The 17,836-nt window shown below is 41.8% G+C and overlaps 1 protein-coding gene across 2 annotated transcripts in view; it reads left to right on the top strand.

Moving 5' to 3' along the window:
- VSTM2A (V-set and transmembrane domain containing 2A) overlaps positions 1-17,836 on the top strand; it is a 26,556-nt gene that overhangs the window by 3,323 nt on the left and 5,397 nt on the right. For both annotated transcript variants that reach the window (XM_007106500.2, XM_028489484.2), the window contains exons 3-4: positions 656-706; positions 3,486-3,822. In XM_007106500.2, coding sequence (XP_007106562.1) covers positions 656-706; positions 3,486-3,822 — 388 coding nt within the window. The remainder of the gene's footprint in view (positions 1-655; positions 707-3,485; positions 3,823-17,836) is intronic.

Genomic DNA, 17,836 nt, shown 5'->3' with positions numbered 1-17,836 from the left:
GGAAGTGGAGGGGGAGAGAGGGAGAGGGAGGAGGGGAAGTGGAGGGGGAGAGAGGGAGGTGGGGGCAGACGGAGGACGGGGAGAGAGGGAGGAAAGGGTGACAGGGGAGAAGGGGATGGGGACTGACGGAGAGACCCGAGGCGACCCAAGTGGAGAGGGGGCGGGGAGGGGAGGAGAACAGAGCAGGAGCGGAGGGGCGGGGAAACGAGGGTCTGAACGGAGGTGCACACCGTTCTGCAGAAGAGGCGGCGGCCGTGCGGGGGCGAGAGGAAGCCTGTAGAAGGGACCGCGGGGAGGGGACGCGGGCCGGGGGCGACGCGGAGTCCCGTCCCGCAGACTGGCGCGCCCCGGGGGCCTGACCCGAACGCAGCCCCCCGAGTTCCCGGGTGCCCCCGATTCCCCACCCTCCGGAATCCCAGCCTCCGCGGTCGCCCCCCGGAATCCCCACCCTCGGGGGTCCCTAATTCTCCCGCTCCCCGAGCCCCCGCCCCCCAGTCCCCACCCTCCGGAGCCCCTAATCCCCGTTCCCGAGTCCCCGAGCCCGGCCCCCGGGCGGCCCGGGGCAGCGCCCCCCCCGCTAGGTTTGCATGGCCGAGGGCTCAGGCTGGGCCCGGTCTGAGCGTCGGTGTCCACCCCCCCTGCCCGCCCCCCGCAGACGGAGCTGCTGCCATACCGGGACCCGGACGGCGACGGGACCAAGATCAGCGTGAGTGTCACCGCGACGGCTGCCCTCGGGCCCGGGGGCACCAGTTAGGGAATTTCAGGTTTTCAAAAGCCTATTAACTTACTGACCCTGAAACAGGCAACTTGCATAGGCAGGGCGAGAGCCCGCTGTCTGTGTCGTGTCTTACCTCACTGGATACACACACACTGAAGCAGAGTTCATACAATAAAATTATTTATCTTAATGACGTAGATATTTGAACAATTACTAGGGAGTCATTTTGCCACCCAAAGAAGTGTGTGAGACTTTATTCTTGCTCTTATTAACAGTTACATAACTGTTAAAGGGCTGCAGTGCTAATAATATCCGTTCAAAATTATGCCAGTAATTATCCTTCAATAGCAAGTAAAACACTAACGGTACGAAAGTCTTCCCAGGCTGAAAAAAATTAGAGCATCCAACAGAGTGTTGAAGTTGTAATGAAAACAGCTCAACGTCATTCATAATGCATGCGACATATTCCTAATGCCAATGTTCAAAATCATATAAATGTAAATATAAAACCAAAAGCCAATATAAATATTAAAACATTATTGGAGGAGGTTAACCTGTTGATAATACAGAGATGTATTTCTACTCTTCTGGTTATTACTTTTCATAATTGTGAGTGAAATTAGAAAAAAAATCTTTTTTTTACTACTCCTCAGATGAAGCCATCTAGAATCATTTTATACTGTACAACTGCTCAGCTTGTTGGTAATTAGTAAACAAGTTACTATTACTAGACGTAATATATGTATAAAGAATCTAAAAATCCAATGACCCACATTTTAAAAAGAAATTTATTCTGAGGCTATTATAACTAAAAGTGTAAGAATGTATTATACTAATAAAATCAGATTCTCTAATCTAAATGTATAATCTCAACATGGAAGAAAATATCAAACAAAAATAAGATACAAACCAGAAACTCCAGTTTCTATTCATAAACTCACGGATAGAACCTTTCAATTCAATTATTCTTAGATCACAGAAACTCTTGTTTTCTGACAGTGCTAGAAAAGCTTTATTGGTAAGATCCATTATTAACGATGTTTTTCTTAAATATTTCATTTTTCATATACACAATTAGGTAGATTGTTTATTTCCTATTCATCTTTCATCCTTCACCCATACCCCAACCCTCCAAAGACCAGTGGCGAAGCAGCCTCACACACCTTGACCTAGGGAAGCATGCAATCAGATGCGTAGCCATGCACACAACTGCCAACAGTATTATCTGTGCCCAGAGTTCGTATAATCTAGTAAACTGGAAAGAGTTCTAGACACAAACTGAGGTAGAAAGCAGTGTGTTCCCAGTTTACCCGCTGTGTGACCTTGAACATATGTCCTAAACCAGCAGTTAATTTGAATTCTCAGGAGAGCTTTCACACAATACTGATACGAGCTTTGCCCCCCAGAGATGCACACAGTGTTTCTACATTAATCCAAATGAGAGCATTTTCTAAACCTCCTCAGATGACTCTAGTGGGCAGTCAGTGTTGAAAATCACTGACCCAAACCCCCTAAGCCTCAGTTTACTATACTGTAAAGTGGGATAATAATAATATAAGCACTTTGAATACCCCAACCTTAATCGGAGACCCAGCTGAAAATACATTTGAAACTATCGATTCCCTTTATTTTTACAGTATTAGTAATATTCATATGTAATTTTTCATACACATAGATGCATACTTATGGTTCAGATGTTGGAAACTATTTGTATATACAACTCTATATGTAAAAACCAGATGAACACTGCCCAAATTTTCTTAATTACTTCTGGCTGTTTGAAAGCGTAAGGGCCAGTAGAGAAATAACTTTATGCCTTCCTCGCTTCTTTTCTTATCTTTTGAGATTATCCAAATCCTTAAATCTTGAATGTCTTATGAAGTCCATCATTCTGTCAATCATGGATTATATATGATGTATATCAAATCTAGTTCTGATAAAGATGCTTATAGATATATATATATATCTATTACCTATTATAGAATTTTATATATTTTACATGAGCTTATATATAATCTTGCTGTTAATCTGGCATATAAATTATTGGTAGGAACGAGAGTCAATTTCTATTTTGAAAATCAAAGCAGTGTATAACTGATGGCCTCTCAAGTTCCAGTAGCACACGGACCCTACGGTAGCAGGGGGTATGTACTCTGAGCCATAGGATTTCAGGTGACATTAATCTGCTCCCTAATCATGCCACCCTATGACCGTAGGTCAGACTGCACCAGCAATTTGAGAAGAAAACATTACTGTCCAAGTCTATTTTGTCAGTCCCTTTAGTAATCATCCCAAAGTGGGGATAAAAGCACCTTCTCACTTAAACTCAGCCGTGACCAGCAACATGTCTTTTTGATCTCTCAAGAGCAGTCGCCAGCAGTGAAGAAGTGAGAGAGGCTGTGTAAACTATACACTCAGCCTCATTAGGTCGTGCTTCATTCAGCTGAGCTTGCCAGGCAGAGGCCAGTCCCATGATGGGAACATGGCAGAGCCGGTCCCACAGCCTGGGAAATGGGAACCACACGGCTAATGGAATCCGGCCCAGCTGGATTGAGCTAATGTCTCCGTGATCGTGTGAGTCCGGGTGTTAGTAGAATAGGATAAATAAGGTCTTCCAATTTGACGGCTGAGAAAATAAAAAGCTTTCAGCCTATGGCTGTGAGACCAGTGAGACCCTTTAATTTTCCCGCGTTAGCAAGCTCGGGACAAGGTGCTGGAACCCAGTCTCTTGATGTAGCGCTTTATTTTTGTACTTGCAATTTTTCAGACAGTGAAAGTCCAAGGCAATGACATCTCTCACAAGCTTCAGATTTCCAAAGTGAGGAAAAAGGATGAAGGCTTATATGAATGCAGGGTGACCGACGCCAATTACGGAGAGCTTCAGGAACACAAAGCCCAGGCCTACCTAAAAGTCAATGCCAACAGCCACGCTCGGAGGATGCAGGCCTTCGAGGCCTCGCCCATGTGGCTGCAGGACGTGAAGCCTCGCAAGAACGTCTCGGCGGCTGCTCCCGGCAGCATGCACAGCTCTGCCAACCAGCGAGTGCTCTCCACTTCCAGCCCTCAAGCGGTAGCCAAAATCCCCAAACAAAGTCCACAATCAGGTATGGAATCCCATTTTACCCCTCACAAACCCTCCACAGGAGGATGGTCAGGGTAGACAGGTTTATGTATGACGGTTTGAAAACTGGAGACCTAGTTCAGTTGAAATGAGGATGAGCTATGAGAGCCAGGGAGGCTGGCCTTCCCAGAGGGTGTCATTGCCCATCAGTCGCTGGCAGTGCTTCATGTCCAGGGGATCTGAGAGCTGGACTTCTTTTCCTTCTGTGTTTACACATTATAAGCACAATAAATCATGTACTGTTTCGTTGCATTATAAATGCATGTTTATTTTCTCTACAGATTTATGTATCGATAATGGCCCAAATTAAGAGACTTTCACTTAATCAACATGTAAATGAAAGAGACACACTGCATTTTCAGGGACCCATAGCCTTAAGCAGGACCAATCTCCAAGGGCTTCTGATTTTGAGGGAGAAACTTCAGCTGCCTGTGATGAAAATGATGATGATAATGGGAGGAAATGAGGGTGGGGGGGTGAAAGGCAGAAAGTGGTGCAGAGATAAGGCAGCTCCTGTCGGTGTGGCTCCGATGCCAATTCAGAAGCTTAGTCAAGCTTAGTCACACGCTTCCTAAGTCAGCTGTGCAAGTTAAAGCTTCTCTGAATAGCATTAATTTATGCGCTCATTCAGCCAATGGAAACTCATTGAAGTTTTAACCTTGGGATAGGCAGTACCTTACACCACCCCAGACTGTTCTGTATTTCGCTAACACACTTGACGTAATATTATAGGATGAAGGGAGCGTAAAATCTTTACTTTCTCATTTTTAAGTTTTTCCCTTTATAGTTTGTCATCGAAGAATTATTGACACTACTGTTGGTAATAGAAAATTCTATTGCTACCATTCAAATTCTTTTTAGCCATTACATTAAAAAAATCTCATCATTTTATCAGGATGATGTTTATATATATAAATATATATTTAAATCTTTATATATTTACATTTATATGGAGAAATATGTATATGTAGATATATCTTTAAATCCTAATTTGTAAACAACACTTCTAAAATAATGTGTGCCGCTCTAGGTTCCTCCTTAGGCTTCATGTGCTAATGGAGATGATTTGTCCTGAGCTTAACTAAGGTCTCTGTGAGTTTGTCCTGCCTTTAAATGTAGGTGAGCAGCTATCCCAGCATGCCTTGGTCATGGCAGCTTATGTCAGTCTGATGAATAGACAGCTTAGCCTCTCTGAAGCCAAATTTGTGTGACTTTGCCTTATTTTCCTCTTTATCATCTCTTTTATATCCCAAAGTAAAGAAGAAAACCATAGCTAGAATATGTGTGTATGTATATTCACACACACACATATATATATACACACCCATACACACACACACACACACACACACACACCTAATGGTTATGATTTTTGTAGCCATTATTTGGTAAAGATTTTATATCTTTGGAGACATTGCCCTCCTCCCTTTCATACCATCAAAAGAAGAAGCTAGACACTATATGCAAAATTACAGAGTACCCTCAGCCGACAGTTTACAACCTAATTGGTGAGGACTCCAGATCATGGAATTGAAATTATTAGCCTACATAGAATATTCCAAGCCAGAAATCATAAGTCCATTCTGTGGAATCAAACAGACAGATTACCTATCCCAAGTGAAGGATTCTAAGCATAGAATGAAATGTTCTATTTCTAAACTCTTTATGTTTTAGATCGAATAACATACTCTAAAAATATCGATTTTACTTTAGTCTCTTTCTTAGTATTGTGATTGGTGCTAAGTGGTAAACTCTACACATCTTCTAACAATTTTCAAATAAAAATCACTGCTCATTTTCCACCCCATCACCAGCCTCACTCATTGCTTGTCCTAGAGGAAGAGTGAAAGGAGACGGGATGCTGACTCATGGAAGCCCATATCCATTCAAAGTCATTTCCACTAAAAATTATCTGCTATAGCAAAGATTAGTCAGAAATACATCAACATTTTTCATTTCTATTTTTTTCTACCAGTGAATACTGGAAAATATTTTATATACATTTAACATTTTCTAACTTCTAGTGCGGAAGCTAGGGTGGCCCAGCCACCCATTTTATTCATGTGTAAGTTTCTGTGCTTGCACAATTATTGCATAAAATACCATATTTGGGATGGATATTTATGTAATATTATATTTCCTGTAACACCCACATCCTGATTTATAATTTCACTTTATAATTTTTCAGGTTATAGTCAAATAAAGCTGATTTCAATACCCACGCTTCATTTATTCACTCATTTATTCACTCTCCATCCTTTCGAGAGCTTATATGCCAGGCACAGTGACACGAAAATGGAAGACATACTTCCATTCTTCAGAGGGTTTATATTTTTTAATATTTCCATTTGTGAGAAAACAAAGTATTTGTAAATTCCATTAACCATGCATCTTTCTTTTCTTATTCTGTTAAAGGCAAGACATGATGAAGACACAAAAATTAAAATCTTGCCTTTACAGGCCGAGAGCTATGCTAGCCTTTTGTTATTCTCACTTCATACAGGGAGGCATGCGTCATCTGTGGTACATATGACACTGTAATACAACCTGTTACCAAAGGCTGGTCTGTCAGCCTTTTAGTTTCATCATAGTTTTTGACTTAGTTGACTGAACTCTTTAGATTGAATACTCAACTCTTAATTCACACTTTTTTCTGTCAGAGAATTTCTGTGTCTCTGTGAAGGAAAAGTATTAGCTAAAAATAACTCTGTATGTATACACATATATAATGTTCCAATGGTCATAGAATTACCCAGTTTTCCTAAAGCAGAAATTTACAGGAAAAAAAGATGGAAAAATAGTCTATTACCATCTACATATCACAAGATAAAGAAAAGATTTAACTCTCATTCAATATAGCTACTTTTCCCAGATATTTTTCCAAAAGCTAGTAAGCACGTGACTATCCCATTGGGCTGTATCTTTGTGATATCTCTCTTTAAATTCTTTTAATTCTACCTCCAGTTGATAATCCACAATTGGAACCAAAACAATGAAGAAAAAGGATAAAGCAAACAGTAGAACTTGGCTTTTGCCACCCCTCAGTTGTTTCTTTTCTCCAGCTCTTTGTCTGTACCCATAACTGACGTGAAGAGTGTCCTGTAGGTGCGTTGAGGGTGACAACTCCTGATTCTAGCATGAAGTGGTTTCGTTCCACCTGCACAGCGAACAGATCCCCAGGTACCTCAATAGACTACACCGTTCTCTGCGTGTTTCTTCCCGTCTCGTGGAGAACGTCTACTCCTCACAGAAGCCAAACATCCCCTCCACTCACCACCACCCCACGTCCCTTCCTTTGTTTCCCCCCATCTACGCTCCCTTCTACGGGTCCTCTCCCCCAGCCCTGGCCAACAGGCCAACAAAACTGGGACTACAGCCCAGCCCCGCACCCCGAAGGTCACGCCTCCGCCCTCTCCGCACCCCTGGACCTCCCGTCGCCCCTTCCCCTTCCCGGGTCCCAAGGCCTGGGGGGCCGGGGGAAGCTCTCCAGTCGCTCGTCTCCTAATCTCCCCTCTGGCCCCTGCTTGTTGGCTGTTAGTGTTCCCCTCTCTTTGTGGGCTTCTCCTCCTAAATTCCTCTCTTAAATGTAGCTCTTTTCCCGTTCTCAACGCCCTGATCTCATCCGTTTCTGTGGTTTCGACCGCTAACGTTTCCTTAGAAAACTTATCAGTTGATACTCCGATTCTGATTTCCCTCTGGAGAGCCGGACGAGAGCACCCCGCTGTCCCCGTCACGCTCCCCTTGTCCGTCCCACGAGCACAGTGCAGAGCGGAGCCCCCGCATGTTGTTGACACCAGCCATTGACGTGTGGTGCCTCTCGTCCCCGCCGCCCCTGAGCCTGGGCTGGCCTGTGACCGCTGTGACAGTGAGGTGGGAAGGAGTAATGCCACCCCAACCAATTCCAGACCTACCCTGCAAGGGGACAGCCAGCCTCTGCTGTGGCCGCTTAGAGCCGGCCACCGGGTAGGAAGTGCAGCTGCCTTGAGACACGTTGCTGACTGAAGCCAGCCTTTGACTTCAGCCCCCCCCCCCCCGCCAGACTCCTGAGAGATAAGAATAAATTGTTGTTTTAAGGCACTAGGTTTTAGGGTGGCTTGTTTCACAGCAATAAATATTCAGGTCAGGCCCCTAAACTCAACTATTCAAAATCAAATTTATTATCTTAGCTTTCTCACCAAAAAGAAATAGTCTTCCTCCTATTGTCTTAGAATTGCCTGTTTGCTCGTTCAGGTCCCCACAGCAGTTTGTTTACACTTACTTTGAAGCCCTCGTTGTGTCTTATATTATAGTAATTTTTCCCTGGGGCTTTTCTCCCTTTAATGCTGGGAGTCCCACTTTCTGGGAGGCCTGACCCTCAGGCAAAACAGGGTAGGTGATCACCCTAAAGATAACTTTTTGGCTACAAAGATCACCGCTTCCTTCTGCATTCCTCTAAGTGCCGAGAACACAGGGAGCTCATGTGAAGGGAGAGAGGGCCAGTGTGTCTCTGCTTTTATCTCCTTTTTCTTATAATTATAGTTGCATAAATAGATAATATTGCCACTACTGCAAAAATGATCAAGACTCCTAAACAGTGTTTCTCAAAGGGCAGATGTCCTGTGCCAGACTTACCAGAGAGCTTGTTAAAAATTCGTATCCCAGGACAAATTTCTGAGTCTAGAAGCAGGACTATGCATTTTTATGTGCAGTAAATCACGAGAATCCTCACCTCTAAAGAGTTCTTACGGGTGAGAGAAAGAAACTTTTTATTATTTACTGTGAGATGTGTGTGCATGTGTGTGATGCTACGAAACACACTTTTAGAAACTAGTCTTTTGCTATTATTTTTTCCAGCAACGTGATAGGCTTTTGTGAAACTTTTCTTCGCTCCTGTGATCAACAGCTGGCGCGCATAAGAAAACTGGCCGTGGTTCAGGTGTAGTTACGTTTCCACGTGTAGTTGCTCAGCAGCAATACTGCTTCTCTGAACTCAGAAATATGATACTGTGTTTTCAACATGATGTGAACCTGAGCATTCAGAGGCAGCTGCTGCTACAGCTGCTAGAAGCCAAGGGCTCCGGAAGCCCCTCTGTGGCCGACAAACATGGCAGCTTTCCAAAACTGGCCAAAGTTAGCAAGAAGGGTCTTACGACAGATTTCAGAGCTGGTGAGGGGAGGGAGATGAGGGGCTGAGTGTCATGCAGGAAATTATTTTCCTGATTTAAAATATGAGGAAATGGTGCACGGCATCCAGGTAGAGAGCCACTTGTATAATGCAGACCTCAATGTTGATTTTGGTTTAAATGATCCAACTTGGCTGTTTACACAGGCTAAATTAATTTGATCATTGTAATTCTATCAGTTAAATGGCAGCTATGTTAATCAAGCATCTAAGAATAAGGTGAAAAATAGATTTGAGGCAATGCCTTGGATAATACAGGCTAAGGAATCTGCTAGAGCTATGTTTGAACCGGAATTATGTAGATTAGAAGTCTATACTTGCTAAATTCTCCTGCAAGCTGTATTTAACTTAACTCTTTGAAATTCAGTAACTGGCTGGGTCTGTAAAACCAAGGCTCTGCTGTGTGCTGGAGGGGTTTTTCAACGCGTGGCCACCTTAGGGTTCCTTCAGGTTCGCTTGTGATTACTAGGAGCTCTGTGATCGAGGAGCCATGAAGCAGAATTTGCCAGTGTTTTAAGGTCTTGTCTCGAATGATTTCATGATCCTTGAGACTTCAGGAAGCTTCCAGAGGAGCAGTTTTCTGGGTAGATGACCAACGGGTTGAGAAGTTGCTGGAAAGACCTCACTCTGTTGGTTAAAATAACAAGAGTCCTCCGAGAGAAAAGAAAGGCAAAGGCTCCTTCTCCCAAGGAACACTGCTGCCACCTATAGCCTGACACAGGTGCATTCATTTCAGCTGCAAAGGAGCAGAAGTCCACTGGAAGATGCTCCTTAGACCTGCAGGGACCTCTCACCAGTAGAGGGGGTGGGCACAGTTGTTAGGAGAGAGACTGTTTACACCTCATGGCCATCACACAGAGCTGCGTGTACTTCCAAATCCTCATTTAGTAAACGGAAACTGTCGTATGATTCTCACAGAGTTTTGAGGATTAAATGAAATTACATCCATAGAGAGCATGACACTGATCAACTCTCAATAAGTGACAACTAGCTGCTCTATTAATACCACTATTATTGCATGTGCTTATATACTCTTATTATTAGCAGCAGTGAAATGATGAGAGTAAATGGTCTCCACCACCTGGCTCTACTGTGGCGAATATTTTCCTGGTTGGCTGTGTGTAGGTGACTGAGTTAAAGAAAGGAGACTGGGTCTTCATTCCTGACTTATGTTTTATTGTTCATAATTTCAGAGCTTCCTTTTTTCCTTCTATCACAATGATGTTAATTGATGATAAATTGTCCCCTACATAACATAACTACATACCACACTAGCCACCGGCTGTCTTGCCTAAGGCTGTAACTAGATGGTTAACTTTATTGGTAAAAAATAATAACATTCCAAAGGATTTTTAGGACTTTGAACTGTGTGAGCTGAATAAAGAACGTGTCTTAGGAAGCTGAAGTTTTACACACTGGCTGCTACCGTAATTAAATTCAAGCTTTCCAAAAAGACCCTTGGAATTTCTTAAATCACAAAATAGTTATAGATAATATAACTGAAAATATAAACATGTGAGAATATTATTAAAAGCTTTAAAAAGAGAGAAAAACAAAATGGATTTAGAACCTTATACTAAGAATGGCATAGTTTGTGGTAGTAGATAGATAACAGATTTGACTCCTAGATTCACTCTCTACCGGCTCGTTTGTTGAGTGAGCTGCACACAGAATCTCAGTCTTTATGTGTAAAACTGAGGCAGTGACACATGTGCCCCAAGGGTCGTGTCATTAAGTGACATGATGTATCTTAAATGTCTAGCAGAGCAAACCGGGCACGTGAGTGAGCTTGCCCCTTATTAGTTCTCTTCCCCTTTACCTACCAGATATTAAAGTAAAAAAAAAAAAAAAAAAGTTACAAAATATACGAGTGAAAATAACATTTTACTATAAATAACTTAAAACACTTGTTTGATTAAATCAAGTGTAACTAATAAGTGATATAACAGACAAGGAAATATTTGTGTTTAATATTCAGGAAAAGAAGGGAAGATGTCCATTTTACAGATGCAGTGATTATATGATCCACTCCAGATGACTTAGAGGTATCAGAAGTGATCAAATAATATTGATAAAATCAAGGTAAAGATAAAATTAAACCAATCTCCATATGACAGCAGTAACCAAAGAGAAGATATTTGTGGCATAATATATAATCCTCAATAGTAGTAACAAGAAAAAGGTATGAAATATCTTTTTTTTTTTTTTTTTTGCGGTACGCGGGCCTCTCACCGTTGTGGCCCCTCCCGTTGCGGAGCACAGGCTCCGGACGCGCAGGCTCAGCGGCCACGGCTCACGGGCCCAGCCGCTCCGCGGCACGCGGGATCCTCCCGGACCGGGGCACGAACCCGTGTCTCCTGCATCTGCAGGCGGACGCGCAACCACTGCGCCACCAGGGAAGCCCTTATTTTTTAAGACAGTAGCAAATAAGTAGTATAAAGATGAAAACCATTAGAACACTTTGTTAAGAGTTTAGGTTTGAATAAATGAGTAAATATGGTGTTTTTGGATGAACAAGCTCACCATTATAAATATGTCAGGTTTTTCCAAAGTATTTGTAGACTTACTGCAGTCCCAGTCAAATCCCTAGTCATTTAAAAAAATTTGACACGTATAATCTTGGCAAAGATTTTAAAAATCAACATGTGTCAAGCTTACAGTACTCAGGCATTCTGCTGTATCATTACTTGCAAGGTGAATGGTACTTCCCTTCTGGAGGAAAATTGGCAGGAAAGATAAGTCACAGGACTTGAGATTGTCCCTGAGATGATGCTCCTGGGAGGAAATTCCAAGGCGCTCAGGAGAGAGGCAGACCCAGACCCAAGAACAGGGATGCGTATCACAGAGGTCTGCCCACAGCCGGAAATACTCACAGGGCCAAGCGTAGCTGGGAAGTGTCGCAGTGAACGTGACAAAACCATACAATGAGTATTAAGCACCTTCTAGAATCATGTTTTCAAAAATGTTTAATGAAATTAGAAAACAACCAATATATAATGTGAAAAAATATAGGATACAAAAAATATAGGATACAAAACTTTAAAGTGAAAAAATAAGGAATACTAAATTTTAAATCAATCTCAGATATGTGCGTATAAAAATGACGAGAAATATATGAAAATGTCCATCAAAAGTCAAGATATCTTAAAATTTTTAATTATTTGATTATTTTGTTTGTATTGATAACATCTGTACATTGATAATTCATTACTTTTGTTTTAAGAAAAAAAAATATTATTTTAAATTTCCCAAATTTAAAAAGAGGCCAATGACAGACAGCTCCTGAGAGAGAAAACAAACTAACAAACAAAATAGGTTCAACAAATAAACAAAGAAAGGCGAAGTAAAATAAAGATGTGTGATTGTGAAGCTCATGACAAAAATATACATACATGCATGTACACGTGTGCATGTGAAAACTGAAAGCACTACTATGAAAGTGATGTCCTCAGAAATTGCTAGTAGCGCTGAAATTAAGAACGTTGTATTTTATTTCCTGGGAGCTGGGTGGAGAATCTGACCGTCAAATTATTCTTTTTGTTTTTCTAAACATAATGGGTGTGATCGTGATAAATATATTGATAAAATAAATCAAGCACGTATAACGTGCGTAAAGAAAATGTCATGCAGTCATTTTCCTCTCCATTGTGTGACTCACTGAGCCCCCAGTTTGGAGGGAGATCAAAGCGGTGGGCAGTGGTGCGGTCATTGGGAGACGATGAGTGCACCATCATTTATAAATCAATACCCTGGGAGATTTATAAATGATTGTTACGTTTTATTTCATATGACTGCTTCGAAAAAGTCTGAGAGAGCATTTCTTCATGAATTCAGAATCCTATCTGCACAGAAATACCGGTTACACTCTCAGTGCTTGAGTTCAAGCAAATTGTCAAAGCTAGGAGCACCTCTTCCCAGCTTCCTTAGGACACTGTCCTCACCCGTAAGGGGATAAGTGCTCTGGATCACAGCTCCGCAGCAAAGCCATCCCACTTTGGCACCACCTGTCCTCATGGTTATTCTTGAGCTGAACGTGCTTCTTTAAGCCCTCAGACAAACTCGCTACTTCAACAACAGTGTCGGTGCAAAAAGGCTGCACACAGGTGTGCGATCCCTCACGCGGACCTGTGATCATTCCAACAAGGTGTGGGTGAGTACCTGCCTTCCCAATTATGAATAAAGAGTCTGATCGTTAATAATGAAAACATGCCCACAGAAGGCACATTTCAACTGTGAGTAAATAGTTTCAAGCACTTCAGCAGCATTTATTTATACACCAGTAAACGGAGTGCCCTTAATGAATCATTCTTATTTATGCGTTAAAGCAGTGATTATATGTGGCATTAAACTTAATTCTTGGAAAACATTTTATTTGTTTTTCCATGAATTTATATTGTTCTCCCATTTTGTCAAAACCACTCATATTTCCATATATTTCTTACAGGCAGAATTGAGACAATTTAGAGTTTTCTGGAATGAAGACTCTCCAGCTGAGATTATGATGCAAATCAGTTTATAGCGTCAGACAGAACTGGTTCTGAGTCTCAGCGGCCGCCAGGTACTCACCAAGCATACTTAGTGTGGTATATAATCCCTCTCGGTTTCACTTCCTTAATCAGCAAAACGAACATACAGCAGCCTCCCGGGACCGTGGTCAGAGGTAAAGAAATATTAGCTGCTGCTGTCCTAATCATCACCCTGTCTGCACCAAGATCAGTTCCTACTTGAATAAGTCAGATTACAGTGAAAATGTGCTGTTTTGAGAGATGCACTGTGTGGCCTTAGCAGGCAGGAGGCAGCATCATTTTTTTGCCCATTCTTGAGTCTCTGTAGAAGGTAGGAACCCTGAAAGCCTGCAGGGATTAGCTGTAAGCAAGAAAGTCTAGAACATTCTGTGGTGAATAGGGTATCACCCATGCACCTTGTCACCTAGACCCTGTGTATGTGGACAGCTGCACTTGGCTCTCTCAGCTACAGTAAGAGGCCTCGGAACTGAATAGACGCGTAAATTTGCTGACTAAAGGAAAGCAGGAAAGGAAACTTAAACAGCTGCTGCCGACATGCCTGGGCAAAGTAAAACAGGCGATTTATGTATTAGGTCAAAATGAAGCCTACTTCGGGGCTTCCCTGGTGGCGCAGTGGTTGCGCGTCCGCCTGCCGATGCAGGGGAGCCGGGTTCGCGCCCCGGTCCGGGAGGATCCCTTCTGGAAGAAATCGGCCTTGGACCCAGAAGAATCTAATAAAAAGATATTCTTTTCAAAAAAGTATAGAATAAAATCATGCTATTATTTGACCTTTCCCCTTAAGTCATGATTTAGTATGTGCAAACCCGAATAAAAATTTCATTAAAAGCTAGCTCAAATTTTCTCACACAGCTCTTTTCGTATCTTAAAGCTGGCATCTGTAATGAAAGAGAGGTAAGTCAAAGGCCTGTCCATCCCTAGAGCTGTAACGGACACTCCAATCTTTATAAGCTTAGCCTCTTCACAGGCAAAACAATTATTTGAGTGTTGCTTCTTTTATTATTGGAAAATTTCCATTCTTGCAGGCGGACGCGCAACCACTGCGCCACCAGGGAAGCCCTTATTTTTTAAGACAGTAGCAAATAAGTAGTATAAAGATGAAAACCATTAGAACACTTTGTTAAGAGTTTAGGTTTGAATAAATGAGTAAATATGGTGTTTTTGGATGAACAAGCTCACCATTATAAATATGTCAGGTTTTTCCAAAGTATTTGTAGACTTACTGCAGTCCCAGTCAAATCCCTAGTCATTTAAAAAAATTTGACACGTATAATCTTGGCAAAGATTTTAAAAATCAACATGTGTCAAGCTTACAGTACTCAGGCATTCTGCTGTATCATTACTTGCAAGGTGAATGGTACTTCCCTTCTGGAGGAAAATTGGCAGGAAAGATAAGTCACAGGACTTGAGATTGTCCCTGAGATGATGCTCCTGGGAGGAAATTCCAAGGCGCTCAGGAGAGAGGCAGACCCAGACCCAAGAACAGGGATGCGTATCACAGAGGTCTGCCCACAGCCGGAAATACTCACAGGGCCAAGCGTAGCTGGGAAGTGTCGCAGTGAACGTGACAAAACCATACAATGAGTATTAAGCACCTTCTAGAATCATGTTTTCAAAAATGTTTAATGAAATTAGAAAACAACCAATATATAATGTGAAAAAATATAGGATACAAAAAATATAGGATACAAAACTTTAAAGTGAAAAAATAAAGAATATATAATATAATGTGAAAAAATATAGGATACAAAACTTTAAAGTGAAAAAATAAGGAATACTAAATTTTAAATCAATCTCAGATATGTGCGTATAAAAATGACGAGAAATATATGAAAATGTCCATCAAAAGTCAAGATATCTTAAAATTTTTAATTATTTGATTATTTTGTTTGTATTGATAACATCTGTACATTGATAATTCATTACTTTTGTTTTAAGAAAAAAAAATATTATTTTAAATTTCCCAAATTTAAAAAGAGGCCAATGACAGACAGCTCCTGAGAGAGAAAACAAACTAACAAACAAAATAGGTTCAACAAATAAACAAAGAAAGGCGAAGTAAAATAAAGATGTGTGATTGTGAAGCTCATGACAAAAATATACATACATGCATGTACACGTGTGCATGTGAAAACTGAAAGCACTACTATGAAAGTGATGTCCTCAGAAATTGCTAGTAGCGCTGAAATTAAGAACGTTGTATTTTATTTCCTGGGAGCTGGGTGGAGAATCTGACCGTCAAATTATTCTTTTTGTTTTTCTAAACATAATGGGTGTGATCGTGATAAATATATTGATAAAATAAATCAAGCACGTATAACGTGCGTAAAGAAAATGTCATGCAGTCATTTTCCTCTCCATTGTGTGACTCACTGAGCCCCCAGTTTGGAGGGAGATCAAAGCGGTGGGCAGTGGTGCGGTCATTGGGAGACGATGAGTGCACCATCATTTATAAATCAATACCCTGGGAGATTTATAAATGATTGTTACGTTTTATTTCATATGACTGCTTCGAAAAAGTCTGAGAGAGCATTTCTTCATGAATTCAGAATCCTATCTGCACAGAAATACCGGTTACACTCTCAGTGCTTGAGTTCAAGCAAATTGTCAAAGCTAGGAGCACCTCTTCCCAGCTTCCTTAGGACACTGTCCTCACCCGTAAGGGGATAAGTGCTCTGGATCACAGCTCCGCAGCAAAGCCATCCCACTTTGGCACCACCTGTCCTCATGGTTATTCTTGAGCTGAACGTGCTTCTTTAAGCCCTCAGACAAACTCGCTACTTCAACAACAGTGTCGGTGCAAAAAGGCTGCACACAGGTGTGCGATCCCTCACGCGGACCTGTGATCATTCCAACAAGGTGTGGGTGAGTACCTGCCTTCCCAATTATGAATAAAGAGTCTGATCGTTAATAATGAAAACATGCCCACAGAAGGCACATTTCAACTGTGAGTAAATAGTTTCAAGCACTTCAGCAGCATTTATTTATACACCAGTAAACGGAGTGCCCTTAATGAATCATTCTTATTTATGCGTTAAAGCAGTGATTATATGTGGCATTAAACTTAATTCTTGGAAAACATTTTATTTGTTTTTCCATGAATTTATATTGTTCTCCCATTTTGTCAAAACCACTCATATTTCCATATATTTCTTACAGGCAGAATTGAGACAATTTAGAGTTTTCTGGAATGAAGACTCTCCAGCTGAGATTATGATGCAAATCAGTTTATAGCGTCAGACAGAACTGGTTCTGAGTCTCAGCGGCCGCCAGGTACTCACCAAGCATACTTAGTGTGGTATATAATCCCTCTCGGTTTCACTTCCTTAATCAGCAAAACGAACATACAGCAGCCTCCCGGGACCGTGGTCAGAGGTAAAGAAATATTAGCTGCTGCTGTCCTAATCATCACCCTGTCTGCACCAAGATCAGTTCCTACTTGAATAAGTCAGATTACAGTGAAAATGTGCTGTTTTGAGAGATGCACTGTGTGGCCTTAGCAGGCAGGAGGCAGCATCATTTTTTTGCCCATTCTTGAGTCTCTGTAGAAGGTAGGAACCCTGAAAGCCTGCAGGGATTAGCTGTAAGCAAGAAAGTCTAGAACATTCTGTGGTGAATAGGGTATCACCCATGCACCTTGTCACCTAGACCCTGTGTATGTGGACAGCTGCACTTGGCTCTCTCAGCTACAGTAAGAGGCCTCGGAACTGAATAGACGCGTAAATTTGCTGACTAAAGGAAAGCAGGAAAGGAAACTTAAACAGCTGCTGCCGACATGCCTGGGCAAAGTAAAACAGGCGATTTATGTATTAGGTCAAAATGAAGCCTACTTCGGGGCTTCCCTGGTGGCGCAGTGGTTGCGCGTCCGCCTGCCGATGCAGGGGAGCCGGGTTCGCGCCCCGGTCCGGGAGGATCCCACGTGCCGCGGAGCGGCTGGGCCCGTGAGCCAGCCTATTTCTTCTAAAAAATGGGTTTCTGGAAGAAATCGGCCTTGGACCCAGAAGAATCTAATAAAAAGATATTCTTTTCAAAAAAGTATAGAATAAAATCATGCTATTATTTGACCTTTCCCCTTAAGTCATGATTTAGTATGTGCAAACCCGAATAAAAATTTCATTAAAAGCTAGCTCAAATTTTCTCACACAGCTCTTTTCGTATCTTAAAGCTGGCATCTGTAATGAAAGAGAGGTAAGTCAAAGGCCTGTCCATCCCTAGAGCTGTAACGGACACTCCAATCTTTATAAGCTTAGCCTCTTCACAGGCAAAACAATTATTTGAGTGTTGCTTCTTTTATTATTGGAAAATTTCCATTC

This window comes from Physeter macrocephalus, chromosome 5 (genome assembly GCF_002837175.3).
Source record: "Physeter macrocephalus isolate SW-GA chromosome 5, ASM283717v5, whole genome shotgun sequence".
NCBI classification, from domain to species: Eukaryota; Metazoa; Chordata; class Mammalia; order Artiodactyla; family Physeteridae; genus Physeter; species Physeter macrocephalus.
This window is presented reverse-complemented; position numbering and strand designations above follow the sequence as displayed.